This window comes from Heteronotia binoei, chromosome 18, assembly GCF_032191835.1.
Source record: "Heteronotia binoei isolate CCM8104 ecotype False Entrance Well chromosome 18, APGP_CSIRO_Hbin_v1, whole genome shotgun sequence".
In the NCBI taxonomy this organism is placed as follows: Eukaryota; Metazoa; Chordata; class Lepidosauria; order Squamata; family Gekkonidae; genus Heteronotia; species Heteronotia binoei.
In genome coordinates this window covers 3,065,481-3,088,365 of record NC_083240.1, presented here as the reverse complement: position 1 = coordinate 3,088,365, position 22,885 = coordinate 3,065,481, and the positions used below count along the sequence as shown (strand labels likewise).

General features: G+C 48.9%; 2 protein-coding genes across 2 annotated transcripts in view; both read right to left on the bottom strand.

Annotated features, from left to right (window-relative positions):
- Positions 1-1,940: 1,940 nt before the first annotated feature.
- The window catches only part of MICOS10 (mitochondrial contact site and cristae organizing system subunit 10), a 424,103-nt gene continuing 403,158 nt past the window's right edge, over positions 1,941-22,885 (bottom strand). The window contains exon 4 of the mRNA XM_060258747.1: positions 1,941-1,956. Coding sequence (XP_060114730.1) covers positions 1,948-1,956 — 9 coding nt within the window. The 3' untranslated portion in view covers positions 1,941-1,947. The remainder of the gene's footprint in view (positions 1,957-22,885) is intronic.
- On the bottom strand, positions 2,039-8,238 carry LOC132587060 (natriuretic peptides A-like; the record flags this gene model as incomplete). The annotated part of the gene is made up of 2 exons (XM_060259256.1): positions 8,064-8,238; positions 2,039-2,386 (listed from the first exon to the last, which is right to left on the bottom strand). Coding segments are annotated over exons 1-2 (471 nt in total), but the record flags the coding sequence as incomplete, so codon positions are not given.

Below are 22,885 nucleotides of genomic sequence, written 5' to 3'. Positions count from 1 at the left end.
GACCCTTTTGAGTTGGAGATGCCGGGGATTGAACCTGGGACCTTCTGCTTACCAAGAAGATGCTCCACCACTGAGCCACGGTCCCTCCCATTTCTTTTAATCCATCAGAAAGTGTTTTGTGTGTGTGTGTGTGTGTGGAGAATGAACCCAGCATGAGGAAAAGAGCAAATGTGTTTTTATTTCAAGCGTAGTGCTAAAAGTAACAACAGTTCTTAGAAAAGGGGGAGAACAACAAAACACCCAGCCAACTGAAAGAGGTCAAATAAATTAAGAATAAATAAATAAATAGGCTGAACATTCAGCAGGTTTAGCAAGCAAACGTTGATTGGAGCATCTTCAGGAATCTGCATGTTGTAGAAGGTGGGATCTCTGTTTTCAGAAGACGGGGGCCAGTCTCAATTCCTTCTGGTTCCTGCAGGCAGACAGTGAAAGAAACCAGAGTCAGTGAAAAGTGGGGGGGGGGGGAGAGTGTCTGTCTGTCTCCTGAGCTTAACATTTTCTAAAACTTTTACAGGCCCCAATAGAAAGAGGCCCTTGCCTCACCATACAACACTTTAAGATGGAACCATTATCCGAAGAAATTGTCATTCAGCAGAAACGGTGGTTTGCAGTGTTGAGTGACCAACTGTGAGCAATCGGACACCCTGATTTCCTTCCTTGCTGCTACTGAAAGAGGATTCTATCTCATTCAGACTGGGCTGGCAAGGTACCTGGTGCTGTATAGGGGGCACAGAGGCCCCCCCTGAGCTTGCAATCTCCAAAGTGACGTGTGGTGGGTGGGGGCAAGAAAAAATGGGAAAGGCTGTGAATAAGTTTCAGTTGCATCTTCTCAGCCTTAGTTTTGGCAAAGCTTGTAAATTTGGCGGGGGCGGGGAGTGGAACTAACTTGGGCTGCGAGAGAGGTTTCTAAAACTGTGTATGCCTTGGAGAGAGATGGCCCTAACTGGAGAGCTCAGGCTAGCTTAATCTTGTCACGTCTCAGAAGCAACGTTCCCTCTAAGCTGTGGAGCCTTGTGAGCAAAAATTCTACTTCGTGAGCGACTGGCATTCAAGTTGTGAGCTCCTGCATCGATTAGTGTGCTCTGGGGCCGTCCTTCGGGGGAGGGACAGTGGCTCAGTGGTAGAGCATCTGCTTGGGAAGCAGACAGTCCCAGGTTCAATCCCTGGCATCTCCAAAAAAGGGCCCAGACAAATAGGTGTGAAAAACCTCAGCTTGAGACCCTGGAGAGCCGCTGCCAGTCTGAGAAGACAATGCTGACTTTGATGGACCGAGGGTCTGATTCAGTAGAAGGCAGCTTCATATGTTCCTGAGCTAAGACAAAGATGTGTGAGCTGGAGGCTGAAAATCTGTGAGCTAGCTCAGGCTAACTCAGCTTAGAGGGAACCCTGCTCACGACATGTCAGTACTTGAAGGGGAGACCACCAAAGAAGTTCTGGGTTGCTACGCAGAGGCAGGCAACGGCCAACCACCACCTCCGTTCGTCTCTTGACTTGAAAACCCCATGAGAGGTCACCGTAAGTTGGCAGTAACTTGATGACACTTTCCCCCACCACGGAGAGAGATAAGTTGGGCTCTCCTGTTTTTCCTCCCCTCCCCAGCCGCTCAGGCCGTGCTTTGGGTCAATAAAGGGGCACCACCAGAGCAGAGCTGTGCAGAAACAGCAGGGATTGTTTAAACAAAGGAACGGCTAGAGTCAAATCCAACAGCACCATACGCTTTCGAGAGCCAACACTCCCTTCGTCAGATCTGACGGCCCAGAAAACCTTCCTGGTCTCTTAAGGTGCTGTTCTGCCGCAGTCAATATGGCTGTCCTCTAACTCAGGGGTGGCCGAGGGTAGCTCTCCAGATGTATTTTGCCTACAATTCCCATCAGCCCCAGCCATTGGCCATGCTGGCTGGGGCTGATGGGAGTTGTAGGCAAAATACATCTGGAGAGCTACCCTTGGTCACCCCTGCTCTAACTTTCCCCTGAGAGGATCGTTCTCGCAAGAAGCATGTGCCCCCCCTCCACCCCCCGCACTTAAATTCACAGCAATAAATCTGGCTCAGCTCTCCAAGGTCTGTGAGGTGCTTCTGTTTGGTGAGACCAGAGGGGGTCGGCTTACCTTTACATCCCATTCCGCTCATGGACCCGATCCTGTCCAGCCTCCTGCCGAAACAGCCAGACTCTCTCAGGCTCTTGGGGGCCTGCAGCCCTCTCATGTGCTTGAGCCAGGAGCTCCTGTAGGAGGGCAGGGGGCCGGACTCTGCCCGGGGCTCCGGCTGGACGTCGCTGCTCTCCTCGGGGACCTCCGCCTGGCCTTGGGGCTCCTCCATGACCACATCTGCATCACTCTGCAGGTCCTCCATCAGGGCCACTTTCTCCTCCAGCCTCCCCAGCAGTGCCTAGATGGAAAAGATCTTTGTCTGTAAGTCCTGCTCCCCCGTGGATTTCTCCTAAGTCCCGCTCTTCCCCAAGGGGGCTCTTATTTTAATGTTTTTCACTGAGCTTTTACAAATCTCAGAGGGTGCATTCCCCACCCCCCCACCGGCGTGCAGACACAGTGATGGGGGGAAGCCACGCTTGGTGAATTTCTGTACCGTAGCATGTTCCCACCCCTGCTGAAATGAAGTATATCTAGACTAGGGGTGTCAAGTGTCGGCCGTGCAGTTTGAGGGCCGAATCAGGCCCCTGAGCAACTGGTTGTCATCTGCTTCCTTTTCCCTATCTATCTCTTGCTTCCTTCTGCATCACAGCTTGCTTTGCCAGGCTTGCTCAATTGTACAGAAGCTACAGAGCAAAACCTGGAGAGCCAGTTTGGTGTTGTGGTTAGGTGTGCGGACTCTTATCTGGGAGAACCGGGTTTGATTCCCCCCTCCTCCCCTTGCACCTGCTGGCATGGCCTTGGGTCAGCCATAGTTCTGGTAGGAGTTGTCCTTGAAAGGGCAACTGCTGTGAGAGTCCTCTCAGCCCCACCCACCTCACAGGGTGTCTGTTGTGGGGGAGGAAGGGAAAGGAGATTGTGAGCCGCTCTGAGATTCTTTGGAGTGGAGGGCGGGATATAAATCCAATATCTTCTTCTTCTCTATTTTCTCCATTGGCTGAGGCTCCTCCCATGGGGAGGAAGGGGGGGAGGAAGGTGATCTTGCTTTGCCAGGCTCTCTCAATTGCACAGTGGAGCTACTGAGCCAAACCTCTCTTCCTTCTGTTAAAGTCTATCAGTGGCTGCACAGTTAGAGAATAAGACGTCTTTAAGAAGTTAAGAATGGGCGTTGATAAGAGTGCGATAGAATGATACGTTAAGGTTTATCATTCGGCTTTCGAAAAAGCTATCTATAGTGGAACGTGGTTCAAGCCAGCGATCACGTGAGGTGACTTTTACCTTAGAAGCCGGCATCATTGGTTGGACTCCTTGGCCGATTTCGCACTAGAGCTTTAATCCTGGTTTAACTCTATCCCCAAACTGACTTTCTACACTAGAATCATAGAGTCAGAGAAACCAACTTTATGACTCTATGATTCTATGGTTTTAGTGTAGAAAGTCAGTTTGGGGACAAAGTTAAATCAGGATTAAAGCTCTAGTGCGAAATCGGCCCTTGTGTGTTGTAAGAAGAAAGAGGTTTTTTGACCCATTGGGAGTTGCGAATTTCTTCAGGAGTCGACATATCAGAATGGATTTTTGAGGACTGTATATGTGTGGGATTTCCTTTGTAATGAATTTTTATCACATGAATTGAGAACTTCTGATAAATTTGTAAAATTTCCTAAAGACTTGGTTTTTGTTCTTTCTGGCACAGTTGATTTTTGTCTTATTCTCTTCCTTCTATTGGCTGAGGCTCCCCCCCCCCTCAGTCCCCTGGGGAAGGAAGGAAAGAGCCAGAGCTTCCTTTGCGCAGTTCCCTGGGAGAAATGCAAAGAAAGCATCTTTAAGACCAATGAGTGCTAACATTTTAAGCATGTTTTAAGTTTTTTAAAAATATATATTTCTGTTTGTCTGTGTCCTTGATAAAATTTGTATCTCTGCTACCTAATCTTAAATAGGTACACACATGGCCCGGGCCGACATGGCTTAGCCCAACAAGGTCTCATTTATGTCAGATCCGGTCCTCATTACAAATGAATTCGACACCCCTGGGCTAGACTGTTTTTAATTTACAATGTTTACATGCTGCAACTGTGGGGATCAAAACTCCCAAGGTGGTAGCTAGTAATTAAAATGGCAATCAATTTTCTTTTCCCCTTTTGGCAGCTGTCATGGCTGCCTCCCAGGGTTTTTAAGGCAAGAGGTGAAAGGAGATGATTTGCCATTGCCTGCCCTTCTATCGCAACCCTGAGCTTCCTCGGTGGTTCTCCCTGTTTAGCTTTTGAGATCTGATGAGACTGGGGTAGTCTGGTCCTTCTAGGCCAAGGCAATGACCAATGCACTCCAGTAAAACCCGCAGAACTCATTTCTTTTTCTCATAAAAACAGGGAGGGAAAACTAAAATGTCAGAGGCAAGGGACTAAATGTGATTGTCAGCATGTCCCCACCTCCTTCCCCCCTTCCCTCGTTGCTTCCTTGAAATCAAAAGGGAGGTCGCAACTTCCTCAAAGTGGGGCAGAGACCTTCCTCCCTGGCTTGTGCCTGGTGTGTTGGTAGCAAGAGAAGAGGATACTGTGCAGACTCTCTCAACCTCTGCTCTAAAATGTGCCTTAGCACTTTCCTTCTACATACATTTTGGTGTTTCTGAGCTGTGGGAAATGGCATTTCCTCTGCAGTGCTGGGTCCACATGGCCCTCCTGCAGTAGCTTCTTTGCCACAAGTTTTCATGCCCTGGGCCAAATTTCTCTGGCACCTCATTTGGTCACTTCTGGTGACCATTCCTGCTCTTGGGCATTTCAAATACCCTTCCCTTGTTTCCTTGTGGAGTTCTCTCCCTCCTTGTTTTTTTAAACCTCTTTTAGTAATAACTGTGGCTGGGCGAATGGCGTCTTTCTGTCTTTTTAGTCGCTGGTTTTGATTGGAATTTTACTGGGTGGGGGGAGCAGCAGTCTTGTCAACTCCTTGCTGATGGTGTGGTATGGATAAAAAAGTCTTTATTGGGAGCAAGTGAGTCTGGGTGAGAGGACTTTAAAAAATTTAAGGAGGGGGGGGAGTAAGATACACCCCCTCCCCCCAAAAAGCTTAGACTTCAGCATCAACAATGGAATAAACTGGTGAGGTTGAGAGGCGGAGTAATGTGGGATAGATCTGTGCAAAGACATTTGGAGAGCCACTTTGGTGTAGTGGTGAAGTGTGCGGACTCTTATCTGGGAGAACCGGGTTTGATTCCCCACTCCTCCCCTTGCACCTGCTGGAATGGCCTTGGGGCAGCCATAGTGGTGAAGTGAGCAGACTCTTATCTGGGAGAACCGGGTTTGATTCCCCACTCCTCCCCTTGCACCTGCTGGAATGGCCTTGGGTCAGCCATAGTGGTTAAGTGAGCGGACTCTTATCTGGGAGAACCGGGTTTGATTCCCCACTCCTCCCCTTGCAGCTGCTGGAATGGCCTTGGGGCAGCCATAGTGGTTAAGTGAGCGGACTCTTATCTGGGAGAACCGGGTTTGATTCCCCACTCCTCCCCCTGCACCTGCTGAAATGGCCTTGGGGCAGCCATAGTGGTTAAGTGAGCGGACTCTTATCTGGGAGAACCGGGTTTGATTCTCCACTCCTCCATTTGCACCTGCTGGAATGGCCTTGGGTCAGCCATAGTGGTTAATTGAGCGGACTCTTATCTGGGAGAACCGGGTTTGATTCCCCACTCCTCCACTTGCAGCTCTGGAATGGCCTTGGGTCAGCCATAACTCTGGAAGAGGTTGTCCTTGAAAGGGCAGCTGCTGTGAGAGCCCTCTCCAGCCCCACCCACCTCACAGGGTGTCTGTTGTGGGGAGAGAAGATAAAGGAGATTGTGAGCCGCTCTGAGACTCTTCGGAGTGGAGGGCGGGATATAAATCCACTATCTTATATTGGTTAAGTCTGCGGACTCTTATCTGGGAAAACTGGGTTTGATTCGCCACTCCTCCTTCACTTGCAGCTGCTGGAATGGCCTTGGAGCAGCCATAGCTCTTGCAAAGTTGTCCTTGAAAGGGCAGCTTCTGGGAGAGCTCTCTCAGCCTCATCCACCTCACAGGGTGTCTATTGTGTGGGAGGAAGATAAAGCAGAGCTGCTCTGACACTGAGATTTGGAGTGGAGGGGGGGATATAAATCCAATATCTTCTTCCGTCAGCTAAAGTAGGCACAGCTGAGCTGATGAACCTGAGACCGAGAGGTTCATGCATTCACAGGCTCATTCCAGCCCTAGCTGTGCCCAGGCCGATGGGGAAGTTTACCCCATTGCAGCTTTCTCACTGCCAATGCCCAGCAAGTCACCCCCCCACACACACACACAAGACCAGTCGTGTTGGGCTGCCTTGGCAGACGTGCCAGGCAACAGCGTTGCCAGTTCAGCCAGTAGCAGGTGCCTCTTTCGACCTGTTTCCACTGCTGTCTGCCAAGGAATGTTTTCTGGATTCACGGCTACCATAAAAGGTAAACTGCTGGAAGTCAACCTGTATTAAAGGTGCCACCAGAAGCCATTTTGGTGCATAACAGTGGAATTCCTTTGCTTTGCGTTGTGGTGCCGATTGTAGGTGCCTTCAGCAAGTCAGTAGTGCCAATACCCTTTTCAGATCTGTGTTTTTCTCCCTTCTGTAACACCAGCATTATTCCATGTTTCAAAAAAGCTCTCTCTAGCTTCTGCAACAAATCTCTCTTTTGTCTGTTTCTCTCTAAGATAAGAGCTTTGCTTTTAAAATATTCACAGGCTCTACCACAGGGTCTCAGAACTCTCCAATCCATCACCCCTGTCTCTAGGCATTGCTGCCCCTCTCCCAGTCTGAGTATCTGACCATCTAAGTTACACTGCCTCTTTTCATGGAGGCTCCATGAATTTATTTAATCCATTTTCTAAAAATCACCTACGCAAAGGACTGTCATATTATGCGGCAGCGGGCTTATTAGATAATAATGTGAAATAAGAGCTCAGACCAACTGTAACCTTAGAAGAAAGAAGAAGACTGCAGATTTATACCCCACCTTTCTCTCTGAATCAGAGAATCAGAGTGGCTTACAGTCTCCTATATCTTCTCCCCCCACAACAGACACCCTGTGAGGTGGGTGGGGCTGAGAGGGCTCTCACAGCAGCTGCCCTTTCGAAGACAACTCCTGCGAGAGCTATGGCTGCCCCAAGGCCATTCCAGCAGGTGCAAGTGGAGGAGTGGGGAATCAAACCCGGTTCTCCCAGATAAGAGTCCGCTCACTTCACCACTATGGCTGCCCCAAAGCCATTCTAGCAGCTGCAAGTGGAGGAGTGGGGAATCAAACCCAGTTCTCCCTGAGAAGAGTCCACACACTTCACCACTATGGCTGACCCAAGGCCATGCTAGCAGCTGCAAGTGGAGGAGTGGGGAATCAAACCCGCTTCTCCCAGATAAGAGTCCGCACACTTAACCACTACACCAAACTGGCTCTCTGTGATAGCCATGGCTGACCCAGGGCCATTCCAGCAGCTGTAAGTGGAGGAGTGGGGAATCAAACCTGGCTCTCCCAGATAAGAGTCCGCACACTTGAGCACTACACCAAACTGGAGAAGCTAGGACCACCTGTTTCCAGCATTGGTCAGCCAGGTGCTTCTACGGAACCCCCAAGGAGGGCAGCTCTTCCCCCCTGCATTTGCCACAGCAGTGGCTATTCAAAGATAGGCTGCCTCTGCACATGGAGGTTCTGCTTAGCGATCCCGGCTAACGGTTACGGAAAGACCAATCCTTTAAAACAGGGGTGGCCAACGGTAGCTCTCCAGATGTTTTTGCCTACAACTCCCATCAACCGCAGCCATTGGCCATGCTGGCTGGGGCTGATGGGAGTTGTAGGCAAAAAACATCTGGGGAGCTACTGTTGGCCACCCCTGCTTTAAAAAAACCCATGGCCACCTGTTGGGGCAGTGACCCGTGCAGCTTAATCATCCTACCGCTGAGCCTGCCCGCTGTTAAGCTTGGCTTTAAAGCCCCCCTCCGCAATTCCTTACCTCCATGCTGGCTAGTTCCTTGGCGGGGCTGAGGCTGTCTGCGACGGGGTGGGCCGTGGAGCACTGGAAGCCAAAGAGAAGCAGCAGGCAGCAGCTGAGAAACCAGGTTCTGTTCATGTCCATGCCGTTGAGTTCGCCAGGGATAGAGAGAGAAGGCTCTTTAGTGCAGGTGTCCTTTAAGGATGGGTCTCTTGGCTGTCTTCGTTTCCAGGTCCTGTGTTCTCTCTTTTCCCCCTGGCTGGTCTTATATACCCTCGAGGTGCGAGCCCTGCTCCCGTAGGTTATCGGTGGGATTATCTGGGGTGCATTCCAATCCCAGCGTTGGCATGTGGCTCCTCGGAGAGAAGATTCCCTTTATTAGGTGTCATTAGCAGCTGCTCCGGAGGCATGCGAGTCACAAGCCAGTGATTTCATAGTGCCTGCCCTCTCCGCTGATACCAGGCTGGGAGATTACACGCCCCCCCCTTCCCTGGAAATTCTTTCCTTCAAGAGTTTTCCCAGGTTGTTGGTGAGTTTGGGAGGAGGGAGGAGGGATCCAGAAACTCCCCCAAAATGCAAAGGAGTAGGGAAGATTGCCTTATATAGGAAAGATGGCAAGTTCAGAGAGCAGGGAGATGGAGTGTCTAGGAAAGGAAAAGGAAAGGTCCCCTGTGCAATTACCGGTCGTTTCCAACTCTGGGGTGATGTTGCGTTCACGTTTTCACAGCAGACTTTTTTACAGAGTCATCTGCCATTGCCTCCCCCAGTCTTTTACACTTTCCCCAGCAAGCTGGGGACTCATTTGACCGACCTCAGAAGGATGGAAGGCTGAGTCAACCTGGAGCCAGCTACCTGAACCAGCTTCCACTGGGATCGAACTCAGGTCGTGAGGAGAGGGTTCTGACTGCAGTACTTTAGCTTTAACACTCTGCACCACGGGGCTCTTTATTTTCATAACAAAGGAAAGGAAAGGTCCCCTGTGCAAGCACCAGTCGTTTCTGACGCTGGGGTGACGTTGCTTTCCCAGCGTTTTCACGGCAGACTTTTTATGGGGTGGTTTGCCATGGCCTTCCCCAGTCTTTTACACTCCCCCCCCCCCCCAGCAAGCTGGGGACTCATTTTACTGACCTCGGAAGGATGGAAGGCTGAGTCAACCTTGGGCTGGCTACCTGAATCCAGCTTCAGCTGGAATTGAACTCAGGTCGTGAGCAGAGAGTTCAGATCACAGTACTGCAGTACTGCTGCTTTACCACTCTGCGCCACGGGGCCGCTGGAGTGTCTAGACATTGCGCCAAGAGCCATTCCTGCACAAGAACGCTGACGGTCCTGGGTTGGCTGAGAGACTCAGTTTGTGTTCATCTCAGCTGCATAATCTCTAAACTTCCAAATGCAGGGTCTTAGGCCTTAAACCTACCGAGTCGCCATGTTCTTTGATTCCGGAACTCTAGTTTCTGATCCTTGGGGTGCTCTCCTAAGTTATGTTTACTCAGGGCTGAAGGAAAATCTCTCCGCCCATGCTCAGGATGGAGAAAAGGAAATACTCCTTTACACAGAGAGGGATTAAAATGTGGAATTCGCTGCTAGAGGATGTAGGCATGGCCACAGGAATAAACAGCTTTAAAAGGGAATTCGATAGATTAATCAAGGATAAGTCTATCAATGGCTACTTGGTAACTTAAGGGAACCTTCACGTTCAGAGGCATTAAACAGCTGAATCCCAGAGCCAGGAGGCAACATAGGTGAAGGCCTCAGTCTCTGTGCCCTATCAATGGACCTCCAGAGGAACTGGTTGGCTACCGGGTGAGACAGGATGCTGGACTAGATGGACCCTTGCTAATCTGATCCAGCAGGGCTCTTCTGATGTTCTTAGGAAGGCCTTGGGCTCCTTGCCCTGTTGTTGGCCCTTCAGAGGAACATAAGAACATAAGAGAAGCCACGTTGGATCAGGCCAATGGCCCATCCAGTCCAACACTCTGTGTCACACAGGGGCCAAAATACACACACACACACACTGTGACTAATAGCCACAGATGGACCTCTGCTCCATATTTTTATCCAATCCCCTTTTAAAGCTGGCTATGCTTGTAGCCGCCACCACCTCCTGTGGCAGTGAATTCCACATGTTAATCACCGTTTGGGTGAAGAAGTCCTTAAGAACATAAGAACATAAGAGAAGCCATGTTGGATCAGGCCAATGGCCCATCCAGTCCAACACTCTGTGTCACACAGTGGCAAAAAATGTTATATATACACACACTGTTGGCCACTGTGTGAGACAGAACGCTGAACTGGATGAACCACTGGTCTGATCCAGTAGGACTCTTCTCATGTTCTTATGAAGGCCTCAGCCTCTCTGCCCTGTTGTTGGTCCTCCAGAGGAACTGGTTGGCCACTGGGTGAGACAGGATGCTGAACTAGATTGACCTTCACTGGTCTGATCCAGCAGGGCTCTTCTGATGTTCTTAGGAAGGCCTCAGCCTCTTTGCCCTTTTGCTGGCTGTCCAGATGAACTGGTTGGCCACTGTGTGAGACAGGAGGCTGGACTAGATGGGCTCTTAGTGGTCTAATCCAGCAGGGCTCTTCTGAGGTTCTTATGAAGCTGGTGTGCAGCAGATTCAGAAGCAGCATTTGCTCATGTTCTCAGACATGGAAATGCGTTCTGGAGCTGAGACGCGGCTCTAATTAGGCCCAAGTTGTTGCCTTTTTTTAAAAAAAAAAGCCTGGGGGATTCATTCTGTATCACAACAGTGCTTCATCACAGCCATGTTTTAGTATTTCTTCCATGAATCTAGGGGGGTTTTGGACTCTCCCCCAAACTAGATGGAGATGAGATCATGTGCTACCAGCCCTGGCAGGAGAGTCTTGTCCCCTGCGGGCCACCGTCTGTGGGTTGCTTCCAGCGGTCGCTTCGCCCAGCCCTTGGGAATGTCAGGAAGGCCCATTTCTAGGACTTGAACTTATTTCAGGCTGCAGCAGCCAGGGACTTTTAGGGGAAGCAACAGGGGCCCAGAGATACAGATTGTTGCAAGCTGCAGCCACAGGTTGCCATCTGGCCTGGTTGCCAGTCTGCATGTTCACCCCTTTCCCCGAGAAGCAAAAGGGTTTTCCAGAAAGTGTTCCTGGGCATCTTTCTCTGGTCATCCCAACTTTGCCCAGAATCAACAATGTGATTGCACACATACCCCAGTATGGATCCACTCTGGCCCCAGGCAGAAGACAACTCCCTCCAATGCAAATGTGAGAAGTGTCTTGCTGGACCAGGCAATAGTCTGTTTTTTCCCCCAAGATGCTGTTGCCAGCAGTGGCCAACCAGAGTTGCCCTCCTCTGGCATTCCCCTTCTCAACAACCGATACTCAGAGGTACCATTTCTCTGAAAAGAGAGACTCCGTTGGCATTTCATGGCTTCATAGAAGTCAATGGAACCCCCCCACCACCACCAACTTCCTCCCCCTGATGTGTTAAATCCACTTTTAAAGCCTTCTAAGTGTGTGGCCATTGCAGTATCTTGTGGCAGGGAGTGCCATAGCTTAATGATGCCTTTTATCATGGTAGGGGGGAGATCTTTTTATCTGTCTAGAATCAAATACCTGTCCGTTCCGGATGGCAGGGACAGAGAAGCTGAGAATGACTTCTTTCAACTTTCCCCAGAGGGCACATGAGGCTACAAACTTGCTAACTTGCAAACTTGAGAGCTGGTTTGGTGTAGTGGTTAAGTGCGTGGACTCTTATCTGGGAGAACCGGGTTTGATTTCCCACTCCTCCACTTGCACCTGCTGGAATGGCCTTGGGTCAGCCATAGCCCTGGCAGAGGTTGTCCTTGAAAGGGCAGCTGCTGGGAGAGCCCTCTCCAGCCCCACCCACCTCACAGGGTGTCTGTTGTGGGGGAGGAAGGTAAAGGAGATTGTGAGCCGCTCTGAGACTCTTCGGAGTGGAGGGAGGGATATAAATCCAATATCTTCTTCTTCTTCTTCTAAAGCCACAGAGGTCTGCGCTGGTCAGGGGCTACGTTGGAGACCTCCTGAGGACGCCCACCCACCCATTTGCACCAGCATGGTGAAGAAAGGTAGGATGAGAATAATAATACTGGCCTGCCTCAAAGAGTTGTTATAAGGACTGCAAAAGATAAAGTATGTGGCGTGTTTTGAAACTTGTGATACAAATGTAGATAGATCCAAATAGGCAGCCGTGTTGGTCTGAAGTAGTAGAACAAAATAGGAGTCGATTGCACCTTTAAGACCAACTTAGTTTTCTTCAGAACGTAAGCTTTCGTGTGCATGCACACTTCTTCAGGCGAGGAATGAGGTACAGTAAGCAAAGCCACATATAGCTGGTGGGGTTTGGAATGCCAAGTGGTACAAAGGTAAAATCCAATAGCAGAATAGTAAAATTAACAAAATCAGAAAACCTTTGATCTGGGTTGCATTAGCGTGGGAAACCATAAAACAGTCACATGTCAGAATGTGAGAATGCCTGTTAATTATTCTATTGCTAATAAACCTGGGTCAAAAAGAAGGCATTTCTTTCCCAGAAGTTTTTCCTGTCCAACTAATTTACCTTTTAACATGTAACGTAAATATATACATCATTTTAGTTTGCCATTAGGAAAAAATACATTAAAATATAGTGGAAGATGGGTTTAGTATATGTAATGAGATAAACAGCCAAAATCCCTTGTTTGAGTATGTCAATACAAAAGCATTATTCTGATATGCTATCCTAAAAGAGAAATACATTGGAATACTGTGGATATATCGCCCTACTTGGTGAAAGTGGGTTTAGCATATGTAATGAGATAAAAAACCAAAACAACATCTCTGTTCAGTCCTGGGGAGGTGTTCGTTCCAATTTCATAATAGTTCATAATTCAGCAGTTCCCCTCTCCATTCTGTTCTTGAAGTTCTGAGAGTGGGTTTAGCATCTGTAATGAGATAAAAAAAACCAATATCCCTGTTCAGTCCTGGGGAGGTGTTTGTTCCAAGTTTCATAATAATTTGTAATTCAGCAATTTCTCTCTCCATTCTGATCTTGAAGTTCCTTTGCAGTAAAACAGCTACTTTGAGGTCACCCATTGAATGCTTTGGAAGGTTAAAATGTTCCCTCACAGGTTTCTCAGTCCTGTATAATTCCTGATGTCAGATTTGTGTCCATTTATCCTTTGGCGGAGGGTTTGTCCCGTTTGCCCTAATTAGAGACCTGAAGGGCATTGTTGGCATTTAATGGCATATATAATGTTGGAAGATGAGCAAGTGAATGAGCCAGAGACGGTGTAGTTAATGCTGTTAGGCCCAGTGATTGTGTTGTCTGGGTGTATGTGGCAGCAAAGTTGGCACTTGGGTTTATTGCAAGCTCTGGTCCCAGTGTCCATGCTCAGATGAGATGTTGTATTGTTGTGGGCGAGGAGTTGTTTGAGATTAGGGGGCTGTCCGTGTGCAAGAAAAGGTTTACCCCCCAGTACTTTTGAAAGAGAGCTGTCACTATTCAATAGAGGTTGTAAGTTGTTGATGATACGTTGAACTGTTTTCAGCTGAGAGTTGTGTGTGACCGCTAGTGGTGTTCTGTTACTGTCTTTAACAGTAACAGATTTAACAAATGGTTTGTTGTGGTTATTACAAGCAAGGGGCCCATAAAAAATTGCAGGCTTTTGGCAGCTGTCCAAGGGGGGAGTGCTATTTGGAAATTGGCTCCCAATCAGAAAAATCATCCCTCTTAGGGTTGTGTGAACTCTCATGGATTTAAGGAGGGTGGTTTTCCCCTTTAACTGCCTCGCAATTGCTTTTGACCTTCCATAGAGCCCCATCGCGCAGAGTGGTAAAGCTGCAGTGCTGCAGTTTGAGCTGTCTTCTCACGACCTGAGTTCGATCCCAGCGGAAGCTGGGTTTAGGTAGTTAGCTCAAGGTTGTCTCAGCCTTCCATCCTTCCGAGGTCGGTCAAATGAGTACACAGCTTGCTGGGGGGAGGAAGCATAGATGACTGGGGAAGGCAATGGCAAACCACCCCGTAAAAAGTCTGCCACAAAAACATTGTGAAAGCAACGTCACCCCAGAGTTGGGAATGACTGGTGCTTGCACAGTTTACCTTTAGTATCAGGTGAATGCTGAGTCCTGTATGGTATAGTGGTCAGAGTATCAGACTAGGAACTGGGAGACACGGGTTCAAATCTCCGTTTGGGCCATGGAAACTCACTGGATGGCCTTGGGCCAGTAACACTCTCTCAGCCTAACCTACCTTGCAGGGTTGTTGTGAAGATAAAATGGAGGAGAGGAGAACCATGGAAGCTGCTTTGGGTCCCTCTCCACTGGTGAAAGGAAGACGGGGTAGAAATGAAGTCAATAAATAAACCATTTGGGATTCTTTTTTCTTTCCATTATTTTTCTGACAGGAACCTGGGAAATTGCTGTCTTGCCTGGGTGTAGCACGGTTTTCCTGCTTTTGTGATAATGGGCCAAGTCAGCCACTTGAAAACCAGTCTCTCCAATCCATAAATTTGTTTGGGTGGTTATTTGACCTTCACAAAGGAGGTTGTGGGCAGAGCCAGATTAACAATTAGGCCAAGGAGGCACTGGCCTATGCGTCCCCATGCCTTTAGGGAGCTGACTCCCCCCCCCTGCATTTCCCCCCTGTTTGCAGCCCTCCCAACCTGCACACACAGCCAGGAGCTGAGCTGCTTTTTGGCCAGCTTGCCTGGTGCGGCTGTTGCCGGTGTTGTCGCCAAGTTTGCCTCTCTCTGCCTCTCCCCTGCAGCTTAGTCAAAGGGGCTTTTAAGAAGGTCCCTGCAGCAGGGACAGTGGGGTGGGCACTCAGACTCTGAGATAATTTGCGAGATTTCAACTGCCCTGGGGCCTCAGGTTTAATCCAGCACTGGTTGTGAGATAGGACCAAGAGTCAAAGGCTGGCACCAGCAGGCGTGGCACAGAAAAGCTTCTGGAAGCTGTCCAAGGTGCTGATTCTGCAGGCCTTGGCTTGAGGCTCTCTCCCATTAGCTAGGTGGAGTCATGAATTGCAGATCTTTTTAAGACCCATGGGATTTGTTTTTTTGGCAAGGCTGGATTCTTTTGGTCCCTGCAAAAGGACACAGGATGCCTCACTCCGCTATTGCTGGGGAGGGTGCGTGTATTTTCAGCTCTCCACACGCAAGATCTTGAGGGCTGCTTATGAATTTGTTTTGCTTCTTCTGGTTATGGGCGCTGCAGTTTTAATGCATGCACTCTAGATTCCTTACGGCTCTTATTTTTTTTAAAAAAAAAATCATTTATGCCACCCTTTTAAAAGCCAAGGTGCTGTACATAAAAAAGACAACCAGACACACGAGGAGTAGGAGGGAGAACATGGACTTTGGGTTCTGAAGAGCTGCGTGCGCGCAGAAAAGCTTATGCTCAGAATGAAACGTTAAAGCCACCTTCAAGAGGGGTTTAGATAAAAAATATGGAGCAGAGGTCCATCAGTGGCTATTAGCCCCAGTGTGGCTATATTTTATATATATATAAATTTTTTTTTGCCACTGTGTGACACAGAGTGTTGGACTGGATGGGCCATTGGCCTGATCTAACATGGCTTCTCTTATGTTCTTATGTGACACAGAGTGTTGGACTGGATGGGCCATTGGCCTGATCCAACATGGCTTCTCTTCTGTACTTATGTGACACAGAGTGTTGGACTGGATGGGCCATTGGCCTGATCCAACATGGCTTCTCTTATGTTCTTATGTGACACAGAGTGTTGGACTGGATGGGCCATTGGCCTGTCCCAACATGGCTTCTATTCTGTTCTTATGTGACACAGAGTGTTGGACTGGATGGGCCATTGGCCTGTCCCAACATGGCTTCTATTCTGTTCTTCTGTGACACAGAGTGTTGGACTGGAGGAGCCACTGGCCTGATCCAACATGGCTTCTCTTATGTGACACAGAGTGTTGGACTGGATGGGCCATTGGCCTGATCTAACATGGCTTCTCTTATGTTCTAAAGGTGCCAAAGAGATCATTCAAGCCACAAAGAAAGAAAGTGATGTTCTAATCCCTGTTTTAATGTTCACTTCAGACTCCAGTTTGCTTGCAAGCTTAGAGTGTTTCGCACTCTGGCTTTTGGATGGGCAGGGAGAGAGGCACCTTCTCTCCACCTCACAGTGATGTGCCGAACTACAGATGTCATCTGTCCTTGTTCTGATGGGGACTGAACTGGAGGGGGTGTCCTGGGGAGGCTACGCTGGATTAATGAAGCACCAGCAATAGGCCTGTAACATTCTTCTGACATTTAGCCATTCTAATTAACATTTAATAGTGAACTGGTGAGATTAACTCTTCAGAAACCTTTTGTTTGATGGAGAAGGTGCCCTGTACTTAATTGGGGAGCAAATGTCGTTTTTAAATTGGGTATTTATTGAGATTATTTTTATTTAAACCTGCCCTTTTACCAAAAATAGCACTCGGGGGGGGAGGGCGGGGGGGAAGGCTTGCACAATTTAAAAGAATAAAAACGCAATAACAAATATAGAGCGGCAAAATGGCAGCCAGAAATAAAAAGTAGCCCAGTCATAACTCTAATAAGCTGCAGAATAAAAGGCCAAAAAGTCAGCTGGACTTTGGTTTCTGAAGCAGTGTGTGTGTGCACGTGAAAGCTTATACTCAGAATGAAACTTTGTTGTTTTTAAAGGTGCCCCCCCCCCCCGGGCTCAGATTTTTTTCTGGTCTATTGTTGGAAGTGCTTCTTCATTGGGGGGGGGCACCTCCTTCAGAAAGGTCTCTGCTCCCCACCCCCAGTCTGTCTCTCACGGGACAGAGAAGTCCCTCCTAAGAGTGCCAGTGGTTGGCACCTGAGGGCAAGATCTGAGTGGCTGTTTTTATGTTCAGGGTTTTTGTTTTGGATGCCAACAGAGCTAGATTTAATGGATGAATCCAGTAAGAGTTGTGTGGCTGACGGGCTCTTAGCTGTGTGCCAGCCCTACCCCAGAGGTACAGTTTTGTGGCTGTATAAGACAGGAAAAAGAAGACAACAATAGATTTCTACCCCATCCTTCTCTCTGAACCAGAGTCTCGGAACAGCTTACAATCTCCTTTATCTTCTCCCCCCACAACAGGCACCCCGTGAGATGGGTGGGGCTGAGAGAGCTCTCTCAGAAGCTGCCCTTTCAAGGACAAGCTCTGCCAGAGCTATGGCTGACCCAAGTCCATTCCAGCAGGTGCAGGTGAAGGAGTGGGGAATCAAACCTGGTTCTCCCTAAGAGTCCACACACTTAACCACCACACCCTCCCTGCTCTTGTCAAGGTGTTCTCCTTCCTCCCAGACCCTTTTCTCCTGCCGAGATCCCCCTGACCCCCCCCCCGAGGTCTGCCTTTGCCAGTCCTCCCACCCTCTTGCCATCCTTGCTACTTGTAACAAAGCCAGATTTCTGCTTCTCCCTCCCCCCCCCCCCCATTTGCTCATCCAGTATAGACTTGAAAGTTCTCTGAGCAGTTCTGGCTGCTGCTTGCTGGTGATAAAAGGAGTCTCATGATGGGAGTATGATTGGCTTGTGTGTCAAGGCAACCATGGACAAGCTTTTGCCAGGCTTTGGGTATGGGAACTATTAACCTTTTGAGCAAGCTTTTGAGTTTTCACAGCATTCTTTGTCGGGCTGGATGTTAAACGCAAAGAACAAAAAAAAAAAGGAGAAAGAAAGAAACAAACCCTGAAGTATGGAGGAAAAGGACAGCATCTCTCTGCAGTTTGGAGACGCCTGTTGAAACCTTAACTGGATGATGTGATGATGGGTGCAAATTGGATGCCTAACTGATAGCTAAAGATTTTCCTGTCCTGGTCTTTGTGTCTGTTGGCTGTTAGAAACACCAAGCCTGCTGGGACACAGAATGGCAGTGATTGCTTGGAAGGTAGCAAAGGAGATGGAAAATAGGCTCTTGCAGCAAGTTGGTGTGAGGTGTGGGTCTTCAAGGGCATGTGGCTGGTTTCGGGGGATTGACTTGGCTCTTAAGATTACTTGTCTGGATCTCTGCTTGCTCACCAAGGCTCTAGAATCTTTACCAGCAATAACACTGAGTGGTATGTGAATCTGAAGCACCTCCTTATCTCTGCAGTTTGTGCATGCAAGTGTGAGAAGGAGTCAGAATTCAGCAGTGGTTTCATCATCTTGAGTTTTTCAGAAAAGAAAGTAGGGCTGAAACTTAAAATCGCTTTAATCTCTCTCGGCTTGGCTTCGCGAACGAAGATTTAAGAAAGGTGCAGTAGTCCACGTCTGCTGCAGGCTCGCTGGTGGCTGACAAGACCAATGCAGGACAGGCAGGTCCGGCCACAGTGGCTGCAGGGAAAAGTCTGATTTGCTTTAAAATTATTAAATTAAACTATTAAAATCGCTTTAATAGTCATTGGATATCTTCAGCCTGGCGCATGCACAAATATACGCACTAGAGAGCCTCTCACTTCAGTGTGATGTAGTTTTGTGCTTGGCTTCTTGGATACATGGGCTGGAACATTCAAGGTCACCATGCACAGAGAGAGGGAGTGTAGTCTGTTGCATTGGGAAGACCTGGGTTCAAATCCCTTCTTGGGCCGTGATGCTCATCAGGTAACCTTGGCTTAGTCTCAGCCTCACTTAACTCACAAAGTGGTTGTGAAAAGGGGGGAAAGTCGCACCTCAGCTCCTGGGGATGCTTTTTGCGAGGAACTTTAATTAATGCCTGGCTTTAGATACAGCTGCTACATTTAAATGATCCATGGTAGTTCCTTTAAAATACATGTTTGGCCCTCTATAGCAACCCGTGCCTGGGCTCACTTTCATGAGCCATCCGCGACTCAGAAAGCTGTGATTACATAGCTTGTCTTTAGAGTCCCGCCCCGCCCCGCTCAAGAGGAAGATTTTTAAAAAATACCACTCTTTGGCTATGACTCTGTGGGCTGAAGGAAATGGAAGGAACAGACCGTGTACTTTTATCCTGTAGGTTCTAGTGTGATTTACATGCATCTTATCTGGATCCTATATTGCAGTCATAGGGGAGGGACGGTGGCTTATGGGAGGGACGGTGGCTCAGTGGTAGAGCATCTGCTTGGGAAGCAGAAGGTCCCAGGTTCATTCCCTGGCATCTCCAAAAAAGGGTCCAAGCAAATAGGTGTGGAAAACCTCAGCTTGAGACCCTGGAGAGCCGCTGCCAGTCTGAGAAGACAATACTGACTTTGATGGACCAAAGGTCTGATTCAGTATAAGGCAGCTTCAGATGTTCAATCCTAGAGTGGGAAGGGACCTCCAGGGTCATCTAGTCCAACCCCTGCACAATGCAAGAAACTCATAAATACCTCCCCCTAAATTCCCTGGAGGGTAGATCTGATGAAAGCAAGAGAGTGAGTTTACTAGCCTCAAATAAGGCTGAAATGATCAAAGTGTTGGCCAACTTCCTTTACTGTGCTTACAGGACTAAGAATCTGTTTAGGATGTTTAATTAACCAACTCACACACACCCCTTCCTTGATTTGATAGTTGTTGTTGTGCCAGTAAAGCTTCTGTGACTGTGAGTCCTCTCCCCAAAAGGAAATCACGCAATTTCTACAAAATCTTTATTGATAATACACCCCAAGACCCCATTCCAATAGGATGAGATTTCAGTGCTTTTGGCTATAGCAATGCATACAACATGAATATACAGATACGACATAGAGCAGGAAAGGACATAATTCTGTGGCTCTGAGTTGCTTTCAATACATTCAGGGGTCGCCTCAAAAGCATTTGAGGGGGGGGGGGTTAAGGTCTTTGGGAGCGTGGAAGGGTAGAGTCTTTTCCAGTTTTAACTCCTGGGTTTCCTCCGAGAACCTAAAACAAGAAAGGAAGAGAGGGGATGAGGCAGCTAAGTTGGGAGAAAGGGCAGGTTTGCTAAAAAGGACATGATCCAGACCAGCAATGGCCCAGCTCTGTTCTTGCGCAGGGAGTCAGTCTTGGAACTTGCTGCAGCTGCCTCTCTGCACCGTTGTAATGGAGGCCTCCGCTTTTGTTTAGAGGAAACGCTTTTGAGAAGGTGCCTGAAGGCTGCAGCGGGGGCCACGGGCGGCGGGGCAGGTGCTCCGATTCTGAGATAATTTGCAAGGGGGCCCCCAAGATTTTGACTGCCTGGGGGCCTCCACAGGGTTTAATCCAGCACTGCCCTCACGGGGGCTGCTGGCGGAATCAGAACATCAAAACTGATTGGGATTTGGCTCCAGCAGATGCTGCACCCTTTCTGCCCCGTCTACACAACATCAGCCCACTGGCCCCTCTAGCTCAATTCTGTCTTCTCCGATCTGCTCTCCGAGGCCCGGGGGCTGGAAGGATTTTCTCCAGGACTTGCTAAATTGTTTTAGGCTGTGATTTTAATGTTTTGCTTTACTCTACTGTTCATATTGTTTTGATTTTGTTTGTTATCCGTCTTGGATCCTGGGATGCATTGGAGAAAGGTGGGGGTGCAAATATTTTAAATACATAAGCCGAGATGTTGTCCCTGCAGATAGATGTTCAGAGTAGGCAAGCCCTGGGCATTCCCAGCTGAGTGGGAAATTAGCAAGACCTCAGATAGATTACGCACACAACCCCTTTTCACCCCGTTTGATCCCTATTTAAATTTGATCCAATAAGCGTTTGGCGGAACTGAAACTTCTGCCTTCTCCCAACTCATGCAGCAACCAAATGCTGGGCTTTAGCCTAGAATCTTGAACTAATCCATGTTGTTTCATACGTTCAGCACTGAAGTGTATGCCTAAAAATGTCATAGTATCATAGAGTTGGGTCATCTAATCCAACCCTGCACAATGCAGGAAATTCATAAATACCTCTCCCCACACGCCCACCCAGAGACCCCTGCTTCATGCCCAGAAGATGGGGAGGGGGGGAACCCTCTCCAGAATCCCTGACTTAACTGGCCTGAAGAGAAATTTCTGCCTGACCCCAAAGTGGCAATCTGCATTTCGCTGGGCGTGTAAGAAAGGGCCACGAGAACTGATCCAACCCTTCCTGCCCTCCTTCTCAAGATCTGCCTAAGTTCACGGAGTCAGCGTTGCTGTCAGATGGTTATCTAGCCTCTGTTTAAAAACTCCCAAGAAAGGAGAGGTCACCACCTCCCCAGGAAGCCTGTTCCCCTGAGGAACTGCTCTGTCAGGAAATTCTTCCTGTGATATACACATAAGGCTGCCTTCTACAGAATCAGACCCTTGGTCCATCAAGTTCGGTATTGTCTACTCGGTCTGGCAGCAGCTCTCCAGGCAGAGGTTTTCCACATCACTGACTCCCAGATGTTTTAACTGATGATGCCAGGGAGTGAACCTGAGACCTTCTGCATGCTAAGCAGAGGCTCTTCCACTGAGCCACAGTCTAAAAGTTTGGAAACACTGATGTACCCTCATCTGAGCACTAAAACTGTGGTTGACCTCACTGGCCAGCTCTATTATTCTGTGGTGTGTAAAACGCAGGGCTTTTTTTGTAGCAGGAGCTCCTTTGCATATTAGGCCACACCCACTGATGTAGCCAATCTTCCAAGAGCTTCCAGGGCTTTTCGTACAAGGCCTACTGTAAGCTCTGGGAGGATTGGATACATCAATGGGGTGTGGCCTAATATGCAAAGGAGTTCCTGCTACAAAAAAAACCCCAGGTAAAATGTATGTGCACAATTATACGCTTGCAAATTATTTTTTAAAAAGACCTACGGGCTTTGAAAAAGTTGCACCCGAGTCCCGTCCGGGATCCGATCCGGTCCAGTCTGGTCCCGAAGCATCCAGAGAAATGCCGCCTCCGCTTTGGAGAGGCCAAGAACTGTCTCCAGTGGTCCTCCACCTCGGCCTTCGGAAGGGAGCCCAGAGAATGGAGCAGGCTGGGTGGGAAGGGCTCCGAATCAGCCAGGTCAACGTCAGCACTGTCCTCTGCAGGGCCTGCCCCATAGTCGAAGGCTGCCGGTTCCAGAGAGTCCCTTTCCCCTTCTGGAAACTTCTCCTTCAGCCGCTCGAGAAGGTCCTAAAATTGGAGAGAAGATAAACAAGGATGGAGAAAGGCTGTTCCTTAGGGCAGTGGCTCCCAACCTTTTTGGCACCGGGGACTGGTTTTGTGGAAGACAATTTTTCCGCAGACAGGTGGAGGGGGGCAGCGCTGGGGGTTTTGCTGCCCCAAGCTGACCCCAACCCATGCCCCATCCCTAAGAACATCAGAGAAGCCATGTTGGATCAGGTCAACGGCCCATCCAGTCCAACACTCTGCATCACACAGTGGACAAAAACCCAGGTGCCATCAGGAGGTCCATCAGTGGGGCCAGGACACTAGAAGCCCTCCCACTGTTGCTCCCCCCAAGCACCAAGAATGCAGAGCATCACAGCCCCAGACAGAGAGTTCCAAGAATACCCTGTGGCTAAGAGCCACTGATAGACCTCTGCTCCAGATGTTTATCCAACCCCCTCTTGAAGCTGTCTATGCTTGTAGCCGCCGCCACCTCCTGTGGCAGTGAATTCCACATGTTAATCGCCTTTTGGGTGAAGAAGGATTTCCTTTTATCCGCTCTAACCCGACTGCTCAGCAATTTCGTTGCGTGCCCGCGAGTTCTCATATTGTGAGAAAGGGAGAAAAGTCCTTCTTTCTCTACCTTCGCTATCCCGTACATAATCTTGTCAACCTCTATCATGTCACCCCGCAGTCGACATTTCTCCAAGCTAAAGAGCCCCAAGCGTTTTAACCTTTCTTCATCCCTGCCCTACTTGGGGCTCTTTAAATGGGGGGAGGGAGACTGGGGCTGTTTCTGCTGCCTCCCCACGAGGTGACCAGCCAGGCAGCAGACGACCAATCTGCCTCCCCCTCCCTTTTAAAGACCCCCGCCGAGCAGCGGATCGGGTCCTAGGCAGGCAGAAGAGGTGGT